This window comes from Saccopteryx bilineata, chromosome 2 (genome assembly GCF_036850765.1).
Source record: "Saccopteryx bilineata isolate mSacBil1 chromosome 2, mSacBil1_pri_phased_curated, whole genome shotgun sequence".
In the NCBI taxonomy this organism is placed as follows: Eukaryota; Metazoa; Chordata; class Mammalia; order Chiroptera; family Emballonuridae; genus Saccopteryx; species Saccopteryx bilineata.
Genome location: NC_089491.1, coordinates 313,660,085 through 313,682,717, shown reverse-complemented (window position 1 = coordinate 313,682,717; position 22,633 = coordinate 313,660,085). Strand labels below are relative to the sequence as shown.

General features: G+C 41.1%; 1 protein-coding gene and 1 pseudogene across 4 annotated transcripts in view; one reads left to right on the top strand and one right to left on the bottom strand.

Moving 5' to 3' along the window:
* Nucleotides 1-22,633, bottom strand: part of ASH1L (ASH1 like histone lysine methyltransferase) — a 319,672-nt gene that overhangs the window by 245,748 nt on the left and 51,291 nt on the right. For all 4 annotated transcript variants that reach the window (XM_066261892.1, XM_066261891.1, XM_066261895.1 and 1 more), the window contains one exon: nt 12,969-13,489. In XM_066261892.1, the coding sequence (XP_066117989.1) occupies nt 12,969-13,388 (420 nt within the window). In that variant the 5' untranslated portion in view covers nt 13,389-13,489. The remainder of the gene's footprint in view (nt 1-12,968; nt 13,490-22,633) is intronic.
* LOC136326249 (large ribosomal subunit protein eL28 pseudogene) overlaps nt 1-22,633 on the top strand; it is a 65,739-nt pseudogene that overhangs the window by 42,082 nt on the left and 1,024 nt on the right.

The following is a 22,633-nucleotide window of genomic DNA, read 5'->3' as shown; positions in this document are numbered from 1 at the left end:
AGCAGGCCGAGTAACCCCTTGCTCGAACCAACGACCTTGGGTCCAAGCTGATGAGCTTTTGCTCAAACCAGATGAGCCCACGCTTAAGCTGGCAACCTCGGGGTCTCGAACCTGGATCTTCCACATCCCAGTCCGACGCTCTATCCACTGTGCCAGCGCCTGGTCAGGCACCCTTCGAGAGTTTTGAAAAGATCACTCACGACAACATCGTGATATGTTTACGGATTATTGACTTGGTATGGCAAGAGGATACAAGAACCTTGAACACTGCATGGAAAACGTATGGCCTTATGTTGTTGCAGACAGGGACTTCGAAGAATTCGAACCAGAGACTGAGACCGAGGTAGAAGCGTTTGAGGAGACTGTGTCCCTCAGAAAGTCGATGGGTCTGGAGGTAGATGAGGGTGAAGTAAACGAGCTCGTCGAGGAACATGAGGCAGAACTCTCAACTGAGGAGTTGAAGGAGCTACAGATGATGCAACATAAGGAGCTTCTGCAAGAGATTAGTAGTGAGGAGGAGGTAGAGTCGGAGGAAGTGATTTCTTCAAATGAAATTAAAGACATGCTGGCAATGTGGGAGAAGCTTTCAAGTTTCACTGAAAAGAAACACCCAGAAAAAGGTTCAAATGGTCATGTATCAGCACTTTTTAATGACACTTGTTTGTTACATTTCCGTAACATTTTAAAAGGCAGGCAAAAGCAAACCTCTTTGGATAGATTTTTATTCAGTTCTGCAGGCCCTGAGCTTCGGCCTGGCATGCGGAAGTCCCGGGTTCGATTCCCGGCCAGGGCACACAGGGGAGGTGCCCATCTGCTTCTCCACTCCTCCTCCTCTCCTTCCTCTCTCTCTCTCTTCCCCTCCCGCAGCCAAGGCTCCATTGGAGCAAAAGATGGCCCGGGCACTGCGGATGGCTCTTTGGACTGAGGATGGCTCCTTGGCCTCTGCCCCAGGCGCTAGCTAGAGTGGCTCTGGTCGTGACAGAGCGACGCCCTGGATGGGCAGAGCATCGCCCCCTGGTGGGCGTGCCGGGTGGATCCCGGTCGGGCGTATGCGGGAGTCTAACTGCCTCCCCGTTTCCAGTTTCAGGAAAAAAAAAAAAAAAGTTCTGCAAATGAAAGTGACAAAAGTGCAGTCAAAAAAGCAAAAACAAGCCCTGGCTGGTTGGCTCAGTGGTAGAGCGTTGGCCTGGCGTGCAGAAGTCCCGGGTTCAATTCCCGGCCAGGGCACACAGGAGAAGCGCCCATCTGCTTCTCCACCCCTCCCCCTCTCCTTCCTCTCTGTCTCTCTCTTCCCCTCCCACAGCGAGGCTCCATTGGAGCAAAGATGGCCCGAGCGCTGGGGATGGCTCCTTGGCCTCTGCCCCAGGCGCTAGAGTGGCTCTGGTTGCGACAGAGCGACGCCCCAGAGGGGCAGAGCGTCGCCCCCTGGTGGGCGTGCCGGGTGGATCCCGGTTGGGCGCATGTGGGAGTCTGTCTGACTGTCTCTCCCCGTTTCCAGCTTCAGAAAAATACAAAAAAAAAAAAAAGCAAAAACAGCCTGACCAGGTGGTGGCACAGTGGATAGAGCGTCGGACTGGGATGCGGAAGGACCCAGGTTCGAGACCCCGAGGTCGCCAACTTGAGCGCGGGCTCATCTGGCTTGACCAAAGAGCTCACCAGCTTGGACCCAAGGTCGCTGGCTCCAGCAGGGGGTTACTCGGTCTGCTGAAGGCCCACGGTCAAGGCACATGTGAGAAAGCAATCAATGAACAACTAAGAAGTCGCAACACGCAACGAGAAACTGATGATTGATGCTTCTCATCTCTCTCCGTTCCTGTCTGTCTGTCCCTGTCTATCTCTGCCTCTGTTAAAAAAAAAAAAAAAAAAAAAAAAGCAAAAACAGGTGATGATTAAATGAAAAATACATAATATTAAGCTTAGGTTAAGTTTAAAGTTAAGAAAGTGCATTTTTTTACAATTAAGTATTTTTTATTTCATTTTAAATAAAGAAAATGCAGTTTTAGTTTTATTCAAAGTAAATAAAATGCAGTTTAGATTTAGTGTCAAAAAAGTGGTTTTAGTTTACGTGTCTACTGTGCCTGCATCCCTTCCTCCCTCCTCTTCCGCCATTCACCTCTGTTAGCCCCACTCATATGTCTCCAATGTAAGAATATAGTACTAAATAACTTTTTTCTTTTATTTCATATATTTTGTTACACACTGGTAAAATAAACATGTGTTTCTTAATTAAAAACACATCTTTTTTATAATTTAGGATGGTTTGGGGATGTTTCACAGGGCTGGAATAAATTAAATCTATTTCAGTTATTTTAAATGGGAGAAATTTGTTTGATATACTAGTTGACTGATTTATGAGCTCAGTTATAGAACGAATTAAACTCGTATCTCAAGGTACCAGTGTACTTGTCTTTGATAATAGCAATTCTAACAGATATGAGGTTGCACTGCATTGTACTTCAGATTTTTATTTCTCTAATGAAGTTAAATGTCATTTTATATATCTGTTGGCTATTTATATGTCTTCTTGGGAGAAGTGTCTGTCCAGATCCACTGTAGATTTTTTTTTTCTAAGATCTTTTTTATTTTATTTTTTAGAGATACAGAGAGAGTCAGAGAGAGAGAGAGAGATAGGACAGACAGACAGGAATGAAGAGAGATGAGAAGCATCAATCATCATTTTTCGTTGTGACACCTTAGTTGTTCATTGATTGCTTTCTCATATATGCCTTGATCGTGGGCCTTCAGCAGACCAAGTGACCCCTTGCTCAAGCCAGCGACCTTGGGTCTAAGCTGGTGAGCTTATCCCAAACCAGATGAGCCTGCGCTTAAGCTGGCGACCTCGGGGTCTCGAACCTGGATCCTCCACATTCCAGTCAGACGCTCTATCCACTGTGCCACCGCCTGGTCAGGCCCACTGTAGATTTTTTAATTGGACTGTTGAGTTTGTTTTGTTGTTGAGTTGTATAAGTTATTTACATATTTTGAATATTATCCCCTTCATCAAAGATGTTTGCAAGCATCTTTTCATTTGATTTATCTTTTGTTTTGTTGGTGGTTTCTTTTGCTGTGCAGAAGCCTTTTAATTTTTTTTTTTTTTGTATTTATTCATTTTTGAGAGAAGAGAGAGTGAGTGAGAGAGAGGGAGAGAGAGAGAATGGGCAAGGAGCAGGAAGCATCAACTCTCATATGTGCCTTGACCAGGCAGGCCCAGGGTTTTGAACCAGCAACCTCAGTGTTCCAGGTCGATGTTTCTTCCACTGCGCCACTACAGGTCAGACAAGCCTTTTAATTTGTTATAGTCCCATGCATTTATTTTTTGCTTTACTTCCCTTGCCTTTGAGGTCAAATTCATAAAATACTAAGATCAATGTCAGTAAGTTTAGTACCTCTTTTAAAAATGTTTTCTTCTATGTAATTTATTATTTCACACATTTTAGGTCTTTAATCCATGATAAGTTAATTTTTGTGTATGGTGTCAAGTAGCAGTCATTCTTTTGAACACAGCTTTCAAATTTTACCAACACAATTTATTGAAGAGTATTTATTTATTTGTTGGTTTTTCACTCTTTTGTCAAAAATGAGTTGTCCATATACATGTGGGATTATTTCTGGTTTCTCAATTCTGTTTCATTGGTCTGTGTGTGTTTTTCTTCCAATACCATGCTGATTTGATTATTGTAGCTTTGGATATAATTTGAAGTCAGGGAGTATGATACCTCTCTGGCTTTGTCCCCACACCCCTACACTGCCCCAGGATTGCTTTGGCTAGTAAAAGTCCATTGTGGTTCCATATTAATTTGATGAATTTTTCATGTTCTATTTCCATGAAAAATGCCATTGGGATTTTTATGGGCATTGCATTAAATCCCTGTATCACTTTAGGTAATATGGCCATTTGAAACTACATTGAATTTTCCAATCCATAAGCATGGAATGAGTATTTTTCCATTTCTTTGTGCATTCAATTTCTTTTTTTTTTTTAATGACAGAGACACACACAGCCTGACCAGCCATTGGCACAGTGAATAGAGCATCGAACTAGGATGCAAAGGACCCAGGTTTGAAACCCTCAGTACGCCAGCTTCAGTGTGGACTCATCTCGCTTTTTTGCAGGCTTACTAGTTTGAGCGCAGGGTCACTGGCTTGAAGCCCAAGATTGCTGGCTTGAGCCCACGGTCCCTGGCTTGAGCAAGGGGGCACTAGTTCTGCTGTAGCCCCTCAGTCAGGGAACATATGAGAAAGCAATCAATGAACAACTAAGGAGCCGCAACGAAGAATTGATGCTTCTTATTTCTCTCCCTTCCTCTCTATCCCTATCTGTCCCTCTCACTCTCACTCTCGCTCACACACACACACACACACACACACACACAAATAAAAAACAGAGAGAGATGAGAAGCATCAACTCAGTTGTACACTTTTAATTGTTCATTAATTGCTTCTCATACATGCCAGCCACCATAAGTTCACATCTATGATCCCACGCTCAAACCGGCGACCTTTTACTCAGGCCAGCAACCTCGGGGTTTCAAACCTGGGTTCTCAGTGTCCCAGTCCAATGCTCTAACCACCGCACAACTGCCTGGTCAGGCTGTACCCATTTTCTTGAGTGTTTTAATCACAAATGAATGTTGTTATCTTGTCAAATGTTTTTCTACATCTATTGATAAGATCAGTAATTTTCATCCTTTATTTTATTAATGTGGTACATCACATTGATTGATTTATATATGGTGAACCATCCTTGTGGCCCTGGAAGAAACCCCACTTGATGTGGTATATTATTATTAATGTATTATTGTATTTGATTTGCTAGTATTTTCCTTTTCAGGATTTTTCATTTGTATTCACCACGGATATTAGTCTGTAGTTTTCTTTTTTTATATTATCCTGGCCAGATTTTGGATCAGGGCTATGTTGGCCTCATAAAATGTTAGAAACTACTGCCCCCTCTTCCATTGTTTTTTTTTTTCTTTAGAGTTTAATAAGAAGAGGTATTAAATCATCTTTGAATATTTGGTAGAATTCACCAGTGAAGCCATGTGGTCCTAGACTTTAAGTTTTTGGAGGTTTTTTTTTGTTTTGTTTTGTTGTTTTTTTTTTCCCATTTTTCTGAAGCTGGAAACAGGGAGAGACAGTCAGACAGACTCCCGCATGCGCCCGACCGGGATCCACCCGGCACGCCCACCAGGGGCGACGCTCTGCCCACCAGGGGGCGATGCTCTGCCCATCCTGGGCGTCGCCATATTGCGACCAGAGCCACTCTAGCGCCTGAGGCAGAGGCCACAGAGCCATCCCCAGCGCCCGGGCCATCTTTGCTCCAATGGAGCCTTGGCTGCGGGAGGGGAAGAGAGAGACAGAGAGGAAAGCGTGGCGGAGGGGTGGAGAAGCAAATGGGCGCTTCTCCTGTGTGCCCTGGCCGGGAATCGAACCCGGGTCCTCCGCACGCTAGGCCGACGCTCTACCGCTGAGCCAACCGGCCAGGGCAGTTTTTGGAGGTTTTTGATAATTTCTTCAATTTCCTTCCTGTTGTTCACTCTATTTAGATTTTCCAGGTAATAAACTGTTTTCTTAAATAAGCAATTAAATCAGAATAGGTAGTTCTTCCCTCCCACCCACACCCCCCAAAAAAAAACTACCTCTTAGGAGAAAAATTATAATTAGAGCTGTAAAATTTGTTTATAATTTATTGTGCTTATTAAATCACTAGTCTAAATAAAGTACATATTCACTGACAAATTGTTAGGCAAAACAGCATCAAATTTCAATGCTATCTGACCTAATTTATACTCAGAATATATTATTAAAATATCTCAAATCTGTTTCTGCTCACGTAAGTTTCCGTTTTGAATCACCTAGTAAAGAAAACTGATATTTTGGTTATTTTCATTTGTCACAGAAGTGTTTTGGGGGGGCTTAGTATCCTAATATGTATAATTAAATTGTACAATCCCAAATTGAAATTTTGTTTAAATGCTAGAAAAAAATATGCCATTGTCTCTTTTCCGTCTGGTTAATGTGATAAATATAAATATGACTTCCACGTCTACTTTCACTACCTAAAAAACTGGTACAAAGAATGAATATACTGCCTGACCAGGTGGTGATGCAGTGGATAGTGTCCGACTGGGACACTGAGGACGCAGGTTAGAAACCCTGAGATCGCAGGCTTGAGCACGGGCTCATCCAGCTTCAGTGCAGGCTCTCCAGATTGAGCATGGGGCTGCTGGCCTGAAACCCAAGGCCGCTGGCTTAAGCAAGGGGTTACTGGCTCAGCTGGAGCGTCCCAGTCAAGGTACATATGAGAAAGCAACCAATGAACAACTAAGGTATTGAATGTATGAGTTGATGTTTCTCATCTCTCTTCCTCCCTAATCTGTCCCTATCTGTCCATCTCTCTGTCTCTGTTACACCCCCCCCAAAAAATTACTGTATTCCTCATGTGTAAGACACACCCTTTATCAAAAAGTTTGGGGTCTAAGAACTGGGTGTATCCTATACGGTGATTGTCAAAGTCATTTAAGAAGTGTGGCATTTCAAACGCCATAGATGGAACCAAGGACAAGGTAATATATGAAGACAGTGATGAGTTGCATGAATTTTATAATGAATAAAACGTGAGCTCAATAACGTTATGCAATACATTTTTTTTTTTAATTTTAGGCCCACAAATTAAGGTGTGTCTTATATATGGGAGCATATCATACATGGGGAAATATGGTAATAATGTTGCCCTGGCCAGTTGCCTCAGTGGTAGAGTACTGGCCCGGCATGTGGGTGTCCCGGGTTTGATTTCCAGTCAAGGCACACGAGAAGCACCCATCTGCTTCTCCACCCCTCCCCTTCTCTCTTCTCTCCCCCTCCCCCTTCTTCTGTAGCTGTTGCTTGATTGTGGCAAGTTGGCCCCAGGTCTTAGGATGGCTCCATGGCCTCTGCCACAGGTGCTAATAAATGGCTCCAGTTACAACAGAGCAAGGAACCCAGATGGGCAGAGCACCACCCCCTAATGGTATTGCTGGGTAGATCCCGGTCAGGGCGCATGTGGGAGTCTGTCTCTGCCTCCTCTCCTCTCACTAAAGAAAAATAATAATAATAATAATAGTAAAGTAATATACAAAAAAACATTGACCTGTACACTTTAAATGGGTGGATCATATGATGACCTATATCTCAATAAACACACTTTTAAAAAAATGCCCTGACATACAAAGTAAGAATCAACAGAAGGCATCAGGAATCAACACTTTTAATAAATATCTTATATATACAACTTGATGCATACTTGCAAGTATTTCTGTAAGAGTTTCTTAGAAGTGACAATGTGGAACCAAGAAATTGTCCATTTTAAATTGTGACATATACACGCAAACTACGCTCAAAAAGTGCTCTACAGGCCCTGGCCAGTTGGCTCAGTGGTAGAGCATCAGCCTGGCGTGCAGGAGTCGTGGGTTCGATTTCCAGCCAGGGCACACAGGAGAAGCACCCATCTGCTTCTCTACCCCTCCCCCTCTCCTTCTTCTCCCTCTCTTTCTTCCCCTCCCGCAGCCAAGGCTCCATTGGAGCAAAGTTGGCCCGGGCGCTGAGGATGGCTCTGTTACAAGGACAACACCACACACCCAGACCATTCCAGACATCCCTATTGTGAAGCACTACCTTACGCTATAAAAAAAGAGAATATTCACAAAAACCTATCACATGTCAGATACTATATAAATATTTAATTATTTACACTCATTAAGACAGGTATACTAATCCCATGTTATAAATAAGAAAAACTAAGCACAGTAAAATAAACCAAATTGCTCGTGTAGTTATTAAGCCAGTAATTGATTTATTTCTGATTCATTATATAACCCATGATTTTTCCATTATTTCTGAAGAGCTAATTCAGAGAGTAGTAATCTATTCAACATCCTAAAGTAATTGTTGGAAAAATAAATACCTACCCGGTCACCAAAGTTTTGTAAATATACAGATACTTTCCCTCAGACACTGTATTCTACTATAAGCAAGATACATGAGATATAGACAACTTTATATATATATAAATACACACACACATACATATATATATATATCTTTATCACTGAATATTTTTTTAAAACACTACAAAAACAATTCTAAAGACAATAATTCTAAAGCCCTTTACAAATTAGCTGTGCAAATAAACTATAACATTGTTTCAAGTAAAGATATCTAAATAAAAATCGTTTTTCAATCAACCTTCTGAAAATTCTTGAGGTGAGCAGAAACAAATATTATCTTTATTTCAAAGATGAAAAATATAAGGCTCAGTTTAGATTTATCAATTTAGCTAAGATTCATCCAATTAATTTTTCTCATGAATTTGTACAATACACATTTTTTCCTGACTTATAGTCTAACTCATGCATACTTGATTTTATCAATAAAACTTCCCAAGCCACAATATATTTATATGATCCTGTGCAGAATGACAACTATTAAAAATTCCTGGCCTGGCCAATGGTGGCACAGTGGATAGAGCATTGATCTGGAATGCTGAGGTCCCAGGTTTGAAACCCCAATGTCACAAGCTTGAGTGCAGGGTCACCGGCTTGAGTGTGAGATCATCGATATGATCCCATGGTTGCAGCTGGCTTGAGACCGAGGTAGTTGGCTTGAGCAAGGGGTCCCTGATTCAGCTGGAGCCCCTGAGTCAAGGCACGTATGAGAAGTAATCAATGAACTAAAAGTGACTCAACTATGAGTTGATGCTTCTCATCTCTCTACCTGTCTGTCTCTCTCCTCTCTTGCTTAAAAAAATAAAATAAAAAATGAATTCCTGAATGTCTTGGCAGATTAGCTCAGTTGTTTAGAGCAGTGGTCCCCAACCTTTCTTGGGCCACGGACCGGTTTAATGTCAGAAAATATTTTCACGGACTGGCCTTTAGGGTGGGACAGATAAATGTATCACATGACCGAGACAAGCGTCAAGAGTCAGTCTTGGCCCTGGCTGGTTGGCCAGTGGTGGGGCATTGGCCTGGCGTGCGGGAGTCCCGGGTTCGATTCCCAGCCAGGGCACACAGGAGAAGCGCCCGTCTGCTTCTCCACCCCTCCCCCTCTCCTTCCTCTCTCTCTCTTCCCCTCCCGCAGCCAAGGCTCCATTGGAGCAGAGTTTGACCAGGCGCTGAGGACGGCTCTGCGGCCTCTGCCTCAGGCACTAGAATGGCTCTGATTGTGGCAGAGCGACGCCCCACATGGGTGGAGCATTGCCCCTTGGTGCATGCCGGGTGGATCCTGGTTGGGCGCACGCGGGAGTCTGTCTGACTGCCTCCCTGTTTCCAACTTAAGAAAAATACAAAAAATATACCCCCCCCCAAAAAAAGAGCGAATCTCAGATGGATGTAACAGAGGGAATCTGGTCATTTTTAAAAAATAAAACACCGTTCAGACTTAAATATATATAAAACGGAAATAATGTAAGTTATTTATTCCTTCTCTGCGGATCGGTACCAAATGGCCCACGGACCGGTACCGGTCCAATGTTGTGGGCCTCAGGTCAGAATACATAAAAGAATCAACCAATGAATGTAAAAGTGCAACAACAAATTGATGTTTTCCACCTTCTTTCCCTCTCCCTTTTTCTCTCCACTTCATATGTCTCTAAAATCAATTTTAAAAAATTTTAGGCCCTGCCTGACCAGGCGGTGTGCACTGAATAGAGCGTCAGCCTGAAATGCAGAGAACCCAGTTTCAAAACCCTGAGGTTACTGACTTGAGCACAGGATTGAAGGCTTGATCGTGGGATCACAGACATGACCCACAGTCGCTGGCTCGAGCCCAACGGTCCCTAGCTTGAAGCCCAAGGTTGCTGGCTCGGCTGTACATCCCCCCCCCATCAAGGCACAGATGAGAAAGCAATCAATGAACTACTAAGATGATGCAACAAAGAACTGATGCTTCTCATCTCTCTCCCTTCCTGTCTGTCCCAATTTGTCCCTCTCTCTGTCTGTCGCTTAAAAGAAAAAAAAAATTTAAGCCCTGGCTGGAGGCTCAGCAGACAGCAAGCGTCAGCCCAGACTATGGATGTCCCGGGTTTGATTCTCAGTCAAGACACACAGGAGAAGCTACCATTCGCTTCTCTCGCCATCTCTCACTCATGTCTCTTCCTCTTCCCCTCCTGAAGCCAGTGGCTCAATTGGTTCAAGCATCACTCCAGGTACTGAGGATAGCTCGGCTAGTCCAAGAGTATCAACCTCAGCCACTAAAAACAGCTTGGTTGTTTCCAGCAACCGCCCCAGACAGGGTTAACAAATGGATCCCAGTCGGGGCATATGCGGGGAGTCTACCTCACTATCTCCCCTCCTCTTAAAAAAAATTTTTTTTAAATAAGTAAATAAATAATTTTTAGATGCCATGACAATTTGAAGAACGAAGAGTCTGCATCATTATGGTTTCTGGTAACATGAAGAAAGCATATGAATTTGATAAGAAATTAATAGTAAAAACAGTTATTACACACACTCAGGAATTTTCCTAAATTTCAGTGAAAATAATTCAGCCAATTCTTTCTCCATAAATTCATTATTTTATATTTGTATACATATAATTTAAATATCCTTATAGGCACATATGGTACCTACAGTCTGAAATTAAGATACTGTAATTGTACCGACTAAAATTTGTGGCCAACACATAATCCCAAACACATTTAATATCTTTACTAGACAGAGTAAAAAGAGTTAAGGAAAATTAGTTGTTATAGTTTAATAGTTGGTAAGAAAGAGGGAAAAACTTATAATATTTAACTGCTCACAAAAATTCAGGTATTTTATAACTTCATATACATTTTTAAAATATGAGGAACAGGAATAAATAGTTGTATGGACCAACTGATTTAACAAAACTTCCATCCTTAGAACAATCCTAAAAGGCAGGTGGTATTATAATAATTTAAGATCTTTAAGCCCTGGTTGTATGAATCTACTGGTTAAAGCAGTGGTTCTCAAAGTGTGCGCCAGGGCGCAATGGTGTGCCCATAAGATTTCCAGGTGCGCCCTATGGTATTCCAGAGAAATATGTGCTTGTTGGGAACCAAAAAACCAACAGAGTTTTTAGAGTTTAGATTTTGGGGGGACAGGGTTGTGGGGAATTGGCTGTAAGTTGACAGTCTGTCCAACCCCCTACCTCACTTGCCTGATTAGGTTGCAAAAGGCTGTTAAGCTGTGGTGCTGGATTGTTTACACTACCCCCCATGTTCCCCGGAAAGACTGGAGGCAAGTTTCTTCTATCCTTTGTTTGGTGTAAAGTTAAGGTAATATGTATGGTGGGATTTTTTTGCACTCAACACAATTAAGAGTAAAAAGAGAGGAATTCTTTAATGTATGGACGAGGAAATGAGTTTGCTTTTCAAATATGTGCCCAAACACTGAAGAAATCACTAGGACACATCAGGCTCATGTTTTTCATAAACACAAGAATGAAAAAGCTTAACACATTTGTGCTGGGACCTGCCGAATTTACTAAATCTTATTAAGAATGTATCTATAGCCTGACCAGGTGGTGGCGCAGTGGATAGAGTGTTGAACTGGGATGTGGAGGACCCAGGTTCGAGACCCCGAGGTCACCAGCTTGAGTGCAGGCTCATCTGGTTTGAGCAAGGCTCACTAGTTTGAGCCCAAGGTTGCTGGCTCAAGCAAGGGGTCACTTGGTCTACTGTAGCCCCCCAGTCAAGGCACATATGAGAAATCAATCAGTGAACGACTAAAGACCCGCAAAGAAAAATTGATGTTTCTCATCTCCCACCCTTCCTGTCTGTCCCTATCTGTCCCTCTCTCTGACACCAAAAAAAAAAGACTATCTATATATATAAAAAGATAACTTTTTAGGTCATTTTTTTTTATTTTTTAACCCCCATATTTTACAAATTCTAAAAAGCGTAACTCAAAAAATGTAACATAAAAATGTTTTTTGCCTGACCAGGCGGTGGCGTAGTGGATAGAGCGTTGGACTGGGATGCAGAGGTCCCAGGTTCGAGACCCCGAGGTCGCCAGCTTGAGCACAGGTTCACCTGGTTTGAACAAAAGCTCACCAGCTTGGACCCAAGGTCGCTGGCTTGAGCAAGGGGTTACTCAATCTGCTGAAGGCCCGCAGTCAAGGCACATATGAGAAAGCAATCAATGAACTAAGGTCTCGCAACAAAAAAACTGATGATTGATGCTTCTCATCTCTCTCCGTTCCTGTCTGTCTATCCCTCTCTCTCACTCTCTCTCTGTCCCTGTAAAAGAAAAAAAAAGTTTTTTAATGTCAGAATAAATTTAATTTTGTTGTATTTATTTCATTTTATTACCATAAAAGCACGCTTGAACTTTATATTTTTTCTTTAATATTTGACTTAATTATTATAACATATTTCTCAAAAATTTGTATATAATGCACCTACAATTACTTGTAGGATTTTAAATGCACCCTGACTTCAAAAAGTTTGAGAACCACTGGGTTAGAGCATCATCCCAAGGTACAGAGGTTGCCAGTTTGATCCCCGGTTAGGGCATATAGAGTAACATATGAATGTTTGTGTTTCTCTGTCCTTTCCTAACTTGCTAAAATCAATAAATAAAATAAAATTTAGAAAAACTCTGGGCCTCAGTGACTTCTCTGTTGATTTGTATATGGTCACATTATTGGTAAATAAGAAAGCAAGATTCAGATCCAGGTTTCCTAACTACAAATCCAGTATTCTTTCTGCTATGCTACTAAAAGCAGCAATCTGGGAATACCCCATTTAAAATATCTGCCATAATTTTACAAACACAAATACATACATGGTAATACTATCACTCACCATTATGACAAGCCTCAAATCTATTTCATGCTTACAAAAGACTATTGTGAAATTATGCATAAAGATTAAAAGTCAAACTTCATGGAACATGTATATAGGTTAGATAAAAATTAATTGAGAAATGCAAATATTGTTACCACATATCGTTGGGAATTCTACTCACTCGTTTTGAAGGACAGTGTTCATTCTTTTCATCTGTCATCTTTCCACTTTTAAGTGCTTTCCTTGGGTGCTTGATAGTTGTTTTTATGGCAGGTCGACATACATAGTTCTCCAAGTTCTTTGGAGGTTTTTTGGTTCTCTTCGCCTGAAGGCCAATTTTCAATTTCAAATTTCCCTCTGAAAAGTTTGTTTCTTTAACTGAAAATTGTTGCTGTGCATCAGTCAAACTATCATCTTTCCCTGCTTCAATGTTTCTTTCCCGATTCCACTTGCGAAGGCACTCTTCCTCCTTTGTGTTCTTTTCTAGCTCTACGTCTCTCTTGTTGACCAGTGTGCCAGCATTGACAGCAGAGGGACTCTTTCTTGAAAATCCTTCGGAATCAGAACCCAATCCTAACATAGCAGTATTTCTAGAGTCCATCACAAGTGTATGTTATTGCCAAGGAATTCTATGAATACTTTACAGAACTGCGTTCCATGAAAACCAGGAATCTCCACAACTTGCAACCAGCATCACTTTCTCTGTAGGACAGATCACAACAAAAATTTATCAGAAGAGAGGTAACTGTGATTAACATGAGAAATGGGTATAGGGTGAGGAGGGACAAGGAAATCAGAAAGAACCCAAAATCACAGTTAAAACAAGCAAAATGTACTTCAACATGAATTTAAATTCATTCAGTTATGATAAGATTTAAAATTTCAGAGTACATGTATTATTCTACAGATGGCATAAAAAGGCTGTTGTGGTATGGTACAAATCAATGTTTAAAACCACTGGAACAATAACTCAACCAAAAAGCTTCTATAAACACAGCAAAAGATAAAAATAATTTCATATATTTTAGCAATCCTCACTTTCAAGAAATGTATTTCCTACATTTATTCCTACATTTTAGTTGAATAAAATCAGTTTCACTGAGGGTAAAGAATCATATTTTTGGCTCGTTTCAGTGCCCCAACCATTTTTATAAGAGGTTGTCAGGCTTTTTGAATTAGGACTTTTAGTCTGAAATTCTCTCTGTTGTACAATTCAACTCTGAATTCATTAAAAAATGTTTCTGAGCACTTATAATGTGCCAGGGATAGTATAACACCCTGGAAATACAGTATTCAACAAAACAGATTCAGTTTCTAAACTTAGAAGCCTTATACTCTAGTGAGAAAAACAAGCATTAAACAACTAATCACAAAAATGATTTAGGAGGCTCTTTTTTTTTAAAATTTATTTATTCATTTTTAGAGAGGAGAGGGAGAGACAGAGAGAGAGAAGGGGGGGAGGAGCTGGAAGCATCAACTCCCATATGTGCCTTGACCAGGCAAGCCCAGGGTTTCGAACCGGCGACCTCAGCATTTCCAGGTCGACGCTTTATCCACTGCGCCACCACAGGTCAGGCACAAAAATGATTTATAACAATTGTTATAAAAACTTTTGAGGCCCTGGCTGGTTGGCTCGGCAGTAGAGTGTCAGCCCGGCCTGTGGAAGTCCCAGGCTCAATTCCGATCAGGGTACATTCAAAGCACCCATCTGCTTCTCCACCCTTCCCCTTCTCCTTCCTCTCTACCTTTCTCTTCTCCTCCCCTGCCAAGGCTCCACTGAAGTAAAGTTGGCCCATGGCCTCCACCTCAGGTGCTATAATGGCTTCTACCACAACAGAACGACAACCCAGATGGGCAGAGCATTGCCCCTTGTGGGCATGACGGGTGCATCCTGGTCAGGCACATGTGGGAGTCTGACTGCCTCCCTGCTAACTTCGGAAAAATACAAAAAAAAATACCAAAAAAACCCTTTGAAAACCAGAAATTTATTACAAATTCTCCTAAGAGCAAATAGTAGTCAGTTGGAATGCCTCAGTTCCCAAAATTCATAAACTATTTTTAAAGCAGCATGCAAATTTATTATTAAGTTCATTTATGAAATACAATATTTCATAGTTAAAACTATGCACCTTAAGACTTTTCTTTCCAACAAGATTATAAGAGTCTCAAGGACAGAGACCAAATGATTTAATTGTTTTATAACTCTTACAAGGAATGTGTGCAAAATGTATAACCCAAATGACTGGCACATAGCGTGGCTCAATAAAAAGTTATCAACAATTTATTGTTATTACTATTAACAGTAGCAGCAGTTCTTTAAGTAATTACTCAACAAATATTGACCAATTGACTAAAACTATTCATTTGTTCCCACTCTATTCATTCACACAAACAGCTGAAAGAGCAATCTTCCAATTAGTTTAACTGACTATTATTGCTGTCTACCACTTCATGTATTAATACTTCATAATTGCATTCAAAGCTTTTCATAATCTGTCTCTAACTATTCAAACTTACTTATCCTTACTATCCAACACACAATGCCTATGATTTTTAGTCAATTCAGTTTTCTTTACTGTCCATAACAAATCCCATCTATTTCCGCTTCTGTGCCATGCATTTTTTTTCCCTTTAAATGTACAAAGGGAAAAGATGATGGGTTCACAATCCTGAAATTCAGAAGTCTGAAAAACAAAATTATTTTCATAATTCACGAGTGACAAAGCCTGGTATGACCTGATCTGAATATATTTTTATCTTCATTACAAATTTCTGTGAATAGTCCTACACTTCAGTGGTGAAATATTAATGTGTTTGATTAAGGAGTGATACTCTAAACACCACAGTGGAAGTAACCTAACCCACATTATATTATCTTCCTAAAAGCATCAAAATACCTTTTGGATAATTGAGGACCTATGTTCTCAGCTTATACTGAAGCTATTACTGATTTGATCCTTCCCTGAATAGCTATTATCCATATAGAATCACAATTTGGGTAACTTTTTATTCTTGCTCCACATTTATCAGCTGCATTCCAAAATACACTATCATTAAAATGTAAGCATGATACAGGTAAACACCTCTTTGGGCTTGCTCACTACATTCCCAGTCCCTGGAACATTAAATATCACATATTTTAGCACCCTATAAATAGTGGGAGGAAGGAAAGAATTTTAAGAGCCCTATAGCTTTTTTTTTTTTTTTAAGTTCTAATTTTTTTTTAATTTTATCTTTTTTTTTATTTATTCATTTTTAGAGAGGAGAGAGAGAAGGAGAGAGAGAAGGAGAGAGAAGGGGGGAGGATCTGGAAGCATCAACTCCCATATGTGCCTTGACCAGGCAAGCCCAGGGCCTCGAACCGGCAACCTCAGCATTTCCAGGTCGACGCTTTATCCACTGCGCCACCACAGGTCAGGCAAGAGCCCTATAGCTTTTAATATAATGTTTGGCATGTAGAAAATACTTCTTTTTAAAAAAAATAACTTCATTTTGTGTTATAAATGAGAAACCTATATATCTTTAATTCTTATTGTACGCTATTTCATATAAGTGGTTTTCTAAAAACTTACTAAAATATCTTAATTGCACTACTAATAGTTTACAAATCATATCTTCTACCTCTTCTACCTCTATACCATCACAATTTAAGAAAAACAATTATGTTCACTAATGTCATATTATATTCCTGACCAACCTCAAGTGGTAGTTAGCATTGTAACACATTTCTGTAACCTAATCACACCACCACTTTCCTAGACAGCTATTTCATATCACCTCCACTCTTACTGATTTTGCTTCCAATCTGATGATGGCAGTAGAAACAATCAGAAGAAAAATGCCACAAGCACCCATCATATATCTACACACCTGCCTGTGCAGCTTTCTTCCTATCATAATGTATAGTAAATTGTCTCTACTATCAATCCAACCACTTGAGGACTTAATCCTATTCCTGGTACCTTCTAAAAAGCATTATTCAGGTAACTATTCTCAAGTCATCCATTTCTCACCTTTCCCCTGGATAACGCAATCAGCATGAAAACACACTACAATATTTCTCATCTAAGAAAATTTCTCCTGCTCAGCTGGTTAGAACATCATCCGAAGCACAGAAGTTACTGGTTCAAGCACTGGTCAGGGCATGTACAGAAACAGACCGATGTTCCTGTCTCTCTTTCTCTTCCTTCTTCTCTCTCTCTAAAATCAATATAAAAAAAGAAAAAAGAAAATCCCTCTTGATCCCATCTCCTCTGCCAGCTTCCCATTACAACAAAACTTTCTAAAAGTATTGTCTATACTCCCCATCTTCAAATCCTGGCCTTTTCTTTTTCTCTTGAACACAGCAATTCACTTTCACCACCCCCTCTGCACAAAAACTGCTGGTCAAGTTCACCAATGTACTCTACATTACTCACTTCTTGGTCCTCTCATCTTACTTGATCAACAGAATTTAACAAAGCTGAACAGCTCCTTCACTTCTTCACCTGACTTCCAGGATACCTCTCTGGATTCTTCCCCTTCACTCACTAGCCAACCTCAGTCTCCTTGGCTGGTTAGTTGCTTCTTTTCTCCCTAACCTCGAAACATTGGATTACCCCTGAACATGCTCTTCCCTTTTCTATCTACACTCACTTAAAACAAGACAAGATCTTTTGACTTTAAATGCCATCTAACATTTTTATCTCCAGATAGAGACTAGCTATGCCCTCTTCCTAGAATTCCAGACTCATATATATAAATGCCTACCTAACACAATGACTGGATGTCTAATTATTAGGGATTTCAAATTTAGTATGTATAAAGTCGATTCATCTTCACCTGTCTGCCTCCCACCACTCAAATGTGTTCCACAGTAATGGTGATTTATAAAGTAGGGAAGTAACTTTATAAAATTTATAAAGCAGTTACAGCAAGTTTAAGCATATAATAATAATTACTTACCAAGTACTTTATGTCAGATTTTCACTAAGTTTGGCAGAATAAATCTTTATAAAACAACTTACTATAGTTAAATCTATCTTTTTATTTATACTTTGGTTGCTCCGCTACCGCCCTCCATGAAAGCTGGAAGCTCACTAGTGGGCGGTAGGGACCAGGTTGACTACCACTGGGTTAGAGCATAAGACAGAAGCACAGGTTGCAGGTTTGATCCACAGTCAGGGCACACAGAAGAGATCGATGTTCCCCTTTCTCAATCTCTCCCCTTCTCTCTGGTGCAGTGGATAAAACGTTGGCATGGGACACTGAGGACCCAGGTTTAAACCCTAAAGGTCACCAGTTTGAGCCCAGGGTTATGGGCTTGAGCATGGGATCATAGACATGACCTCATGCTCGTGGGCTTGAGCTCAAAGGTCGCTGGCCTGAAGCCCAAGGTCACTGGCTTGAGCAAGGGGTCATTGGCTTGGCTGATGCCTCCAGCCAAGGCACACATGAGAAAGCAATCAAATGAACAACTATGGTGCCACAACTATGAGCTGATGCTTCTCATCTCTCTCCCTGTCTATGTGTCCCTCTCTGTCTCTATAAAAATAAATAAATAAATAAACAAACCCTAAAATTTACTGAGCTCTTAATATGTGCAAAGTTCCATGCTAAATGTTTTATATACACTGCTCACAAAAATTAGGGGATCAGGGACCGTGCAGATACTCTAATACTTTCAGCCTTTTGTATAGTGTATTTTCACCAATAAAATAAAAATTGGTTTTGCATCTCATTTGCATAATCAAACAACCTTCTTGGACTTGTTTGCTTTTCTGATGTTCTTGTTTAATAAAAAATCAAATGCTTTTTTATCATTTCATATTCATTTTGAAATATCCCCAAATTTTTGTGAGCAGTATAGATTATCTTATTTAAGCCTTACAATCACCATGAGGTAGTTACTATTATTCCCTTTCTAAAGATGAAAAACAGGTTAACAGCTAATAAAATGTAAAGCCCAGGTCTGTCTGGTTCCTCTTAAATAATATGCTATACTGACTCCCAAAGATCAATTTTAGTACTGATTTTACTACTGCTCCCTACCACATTTGGCATATTTTCTACTAGAAACTCTCACTTGGCTTCTATGATGATATATTCTACTGGTTCTCCAAATACTGTTCTAACCATTCCATAATTTCCTTTATAAACTCATCATTCTTAATCTATCCCTTTATTCAATAAATATTTAAAGAGCCTGAAAATATGTTTTGAGAACTGTGACATCCATTGTAGTCAAAAATATAGAAATATAGTTCTTGGTCTCATGAACTTCATATTCTAGAGAGGAAGGCAGCCAAATGACAAATCACATAAACTGTTATTATAGCAAAATACGTGAAGGTACTACTACATAAAGTAGTATATCAAGAGAACTTGGAGGGACAAGGAACATATCTTAGAAAAACAGTTAACGTTAAGCAAGGCCCAGTCTGTGTCGGGAAGAGCCTGGCAAAAAAAGAGGTAAATATCCAAAAATTAAGGGCCAGTATGTGTAAAAAGCACCTGAGATTATAAAGATTAACAGTAGATAAACCAAAGGCAGAACAACACAAAATGGAAATAACTTTGCAAAGGACTTTGTTAGACTATATTAAGTATGAGAAATCCAAAAAGAAGCTCTGAGTAATGGAGTAACAAAATACACATAAGAATGCTTAGAGGTCCTGACCAGTTTGCTCAGTGGTAGAGCATCGGCCTGGCATGCAGGAGTCCCGGGTTCGATTCCCAGCCAGGGCACACAGGAGATGCACCCATCTGCTTCTCCAACCCTCCCCCCCTCTCCTTCCTCTCTGTCTCTCTCTTCCCCTCCCGCAGCCAAGGCTCCATTGGAGCAAGGTTGGCCCGGGTGCTGAGGATGGCTCCGTGGCCTCTGCCTCAAGCTCTAGAATGGCTCTGGTTGCAACAGAATGATGCCCCAGATGGGCAGAGCATTGCCCCCTGGTGGGCGATCCCAGTGGATCCCGGTCGGGCGCATACGGGAGTCTAATTGCCTCCCCATTTCCAATTTCAGAAAAATAAAAAAAATAAAAATAAAAAAATAAAAAATAAAGAATGCTTAGATATGCCTGATATATGGTGGCACAGTGGATTAAGTGTTGACCTGGACTGCAGAGGTTACTGGTTTGGAACACTGAGCTTACCTGGTCAAGGCACAGATGAGAAGCAACTAAGTTGATCCTTTGTCTTTCTTCCTTTTTGCCCCCCTTCTAAAATCAATAAATAAAATCTTTAAAAATGTTTCCCAAAAAATGCTTATACAGCAAAAGTTGATTCTGGAATACCAATCACAAGATTGAAAAATTAGGGTGGTAACACTGGAAATAAAGAAAAATGGGTGGCCTGACCAGGCAGTGGCACAGTGAATAGAGCATCGGCCTGGGACACAGAGGACCCTGGTTTGAAACCCCAAGGTCACCAGCTTGAGCACAGGCTCATCCCACTTGAGCATGGGCTCACCAGCTTGAGAACAGGGTTGCCGGCTTGAGCCCAAAGTCACTGGCTTAAGCAAAGGGTCACTCGCTCTGCTGTAGCCCCCCATTCAAGGCACACATGAGAAAGCAATCAATGAACTAAGGTGTTGCAACAAAGAACTGATGCTTATTATCTCTCTCCCTTCCCATCTGTCTTGCCCTCTCTCTGACTCTCCCTGTCCACCCCCCCCCAAAAAAATGGTAGATTGAGAGGTACGTTAGAGGGTATAACTTGACAAATTATGTCAAGTTATAAAAGAGAAGAAAAAAATATTTAAAGACTTGGGCAACTGGTGAATTGTATGGTGGTACCATTAAGATACTACTACAGCCTGACCCGGTGGTGGCACAGTGGATAAAGCGTCAGACTGGGATGCGGTAGACCCAGGTTCGAGACCCCGAGTTGCCAGCTTGAGCCCAAGGTTGTTGGCCCGAGCAAGAGGTTACTCGGTCTGCTGAAGGCCCGCGGTCAAGGCACATGTGAGAAGGCAATCAATGAACAATTAAGGTGTTGCAATGCGCAAAAAAAACTAATGACTTGATGCTTGTCATCTCTCTGTTCCTGTCTGTCCCTGTCTATGGCCCCCTCTCTGTGTCTCTGTAAAAAAAAAAAAAGATATTCCTAAAACTAATAAATATTTATTGAGTGTCCACTATGTAACATGAACTGGAGACACAGCAGTGCAAAAAAACACAAAAGAGTCCTGCCTTCTTGGGGCTAACATTTTTGTTTGCCAGGATGAGACAGGAAAGGGAGATCAAGAGTTCAGCAATACATTTACTAAGTTTTAGCCTGACCAGGAGATGGCACAGTAGATAGAGTCGGACGAGGATACGGAGGACCCAGGTTTGAAACCCTAAGGTTGTCTCCTGAGCACAGGCTCACCAGCTTGTGCGTGGGGTCATTGGCTTGAATGTGGGTTCATAGACATGACCTCATAGTCACTGATTTGAGTCCATAGTCACTGGCTTGAGCCCAAAGGTTGCTGGCTTGAAGCCCAAGGTCTCTGGCTTGAGAACAAGGTCACCAGCTTGAGCAAGGGGTCACTCACTCTGCTGTAGTCCCTGGTCAAGGTACATGTGAGAAAGCAATCAGTGAACAACTAAGGTTCTCAAACTTTTTGAAGTTGAGGTGCATTTAAAATCCTACAAATAATTGTAGGCACATTATATACAAATTACTGAGAAATGTTATAATAAGTCAAATATTAAAGAAAAAATATATAAAGTCCAAGCATGCTTTAATGGTAATTAAACTAAATAAATACGACAAAATTAAATTTATTTTGACATTAAAAAAACATTTTTGTTACATTTTTTGAGTTATGCTTTTTACAATTTGTAAAAAAGAAGGATTAAAAAATAAAACGAGTCCTGGCCAGTTGGCTCAGCGGTAGAGCGTCGGCCTAGCGTGCGGAGGACCCGGGTTTGATTCCCGGCCAGGGCACACAGGAGAAGCGCCCATTTGCTTCTCCACCCCTCCGCCGCGCCTTCCTCTCTGTCTCTCTCTTCCCCTCCCGCAGCCAAGGCTCCATTGGAGCAAAGATGGCCCGGGCGCTGGGGATGGCTCTGTGGCCTCTGCCTCAGGCACTAGAGTGGCTCTGGTCGCAACATGGCGACGCCCAGGATGGGCAGAGCATCGCCCCCTGGTGGGCAGAGCGTCGCCCCATGGTGGGCGTGCCGGGTGGATCCCGGTCGGGCGCATGCGGGAGTCTGTCTGACTGTCTCTCCCTATTTCCAGCTTCAGAAAAATGCAAAAATAAAAAAAAATAAAAAAAATAAATAAAAATAAAACGACAAAAAAGTTATAGATACATTCTTAGCTAACATTTAGTAAATTCGGCAGGTCCCAGCACGAATGTGTTATTTTCATTCTTGTGTTTATGAAAAACATGAGCCTGATGCGTCCTAGCAATTTCTTCAATGTTTAGGCATATATTTGAAAGGCAAACTCTCATTTCCTCATCAATACATTGAAGAATTCCTCTTTTTACTCTTGTGTTGAGTGCAGAAACCCCCCCACCAAAAGTATCAGCTTAACTTTACAGCAAACAAAGGATAAAAGAAACTTGCCTCTAGTCTTTCCCAGGAACATGGGGGGTAGTGTAAACAATCCAGCACCACAACTTAACAGCCTTTGGCAAATTAATCAAGCAAATGAGGTCAGGGGTTAGGCAGACTGTCATCTTACAGACAATTCCCCACCCCTCTGTCCCCCCAAAATCTAAACTCCAAAATCCCTGTTGGTCCCCAACAGGCACATATTTCTCCGGAATACCACAGGGCATACCTGGAAATCCTTTTTTTTTTTTTTTTTTCTGCTCTCTCCTCTCTAATGCTAATCTCAGGAACTAAGAGACCATATCTGGAAATCTTATGGGCACAC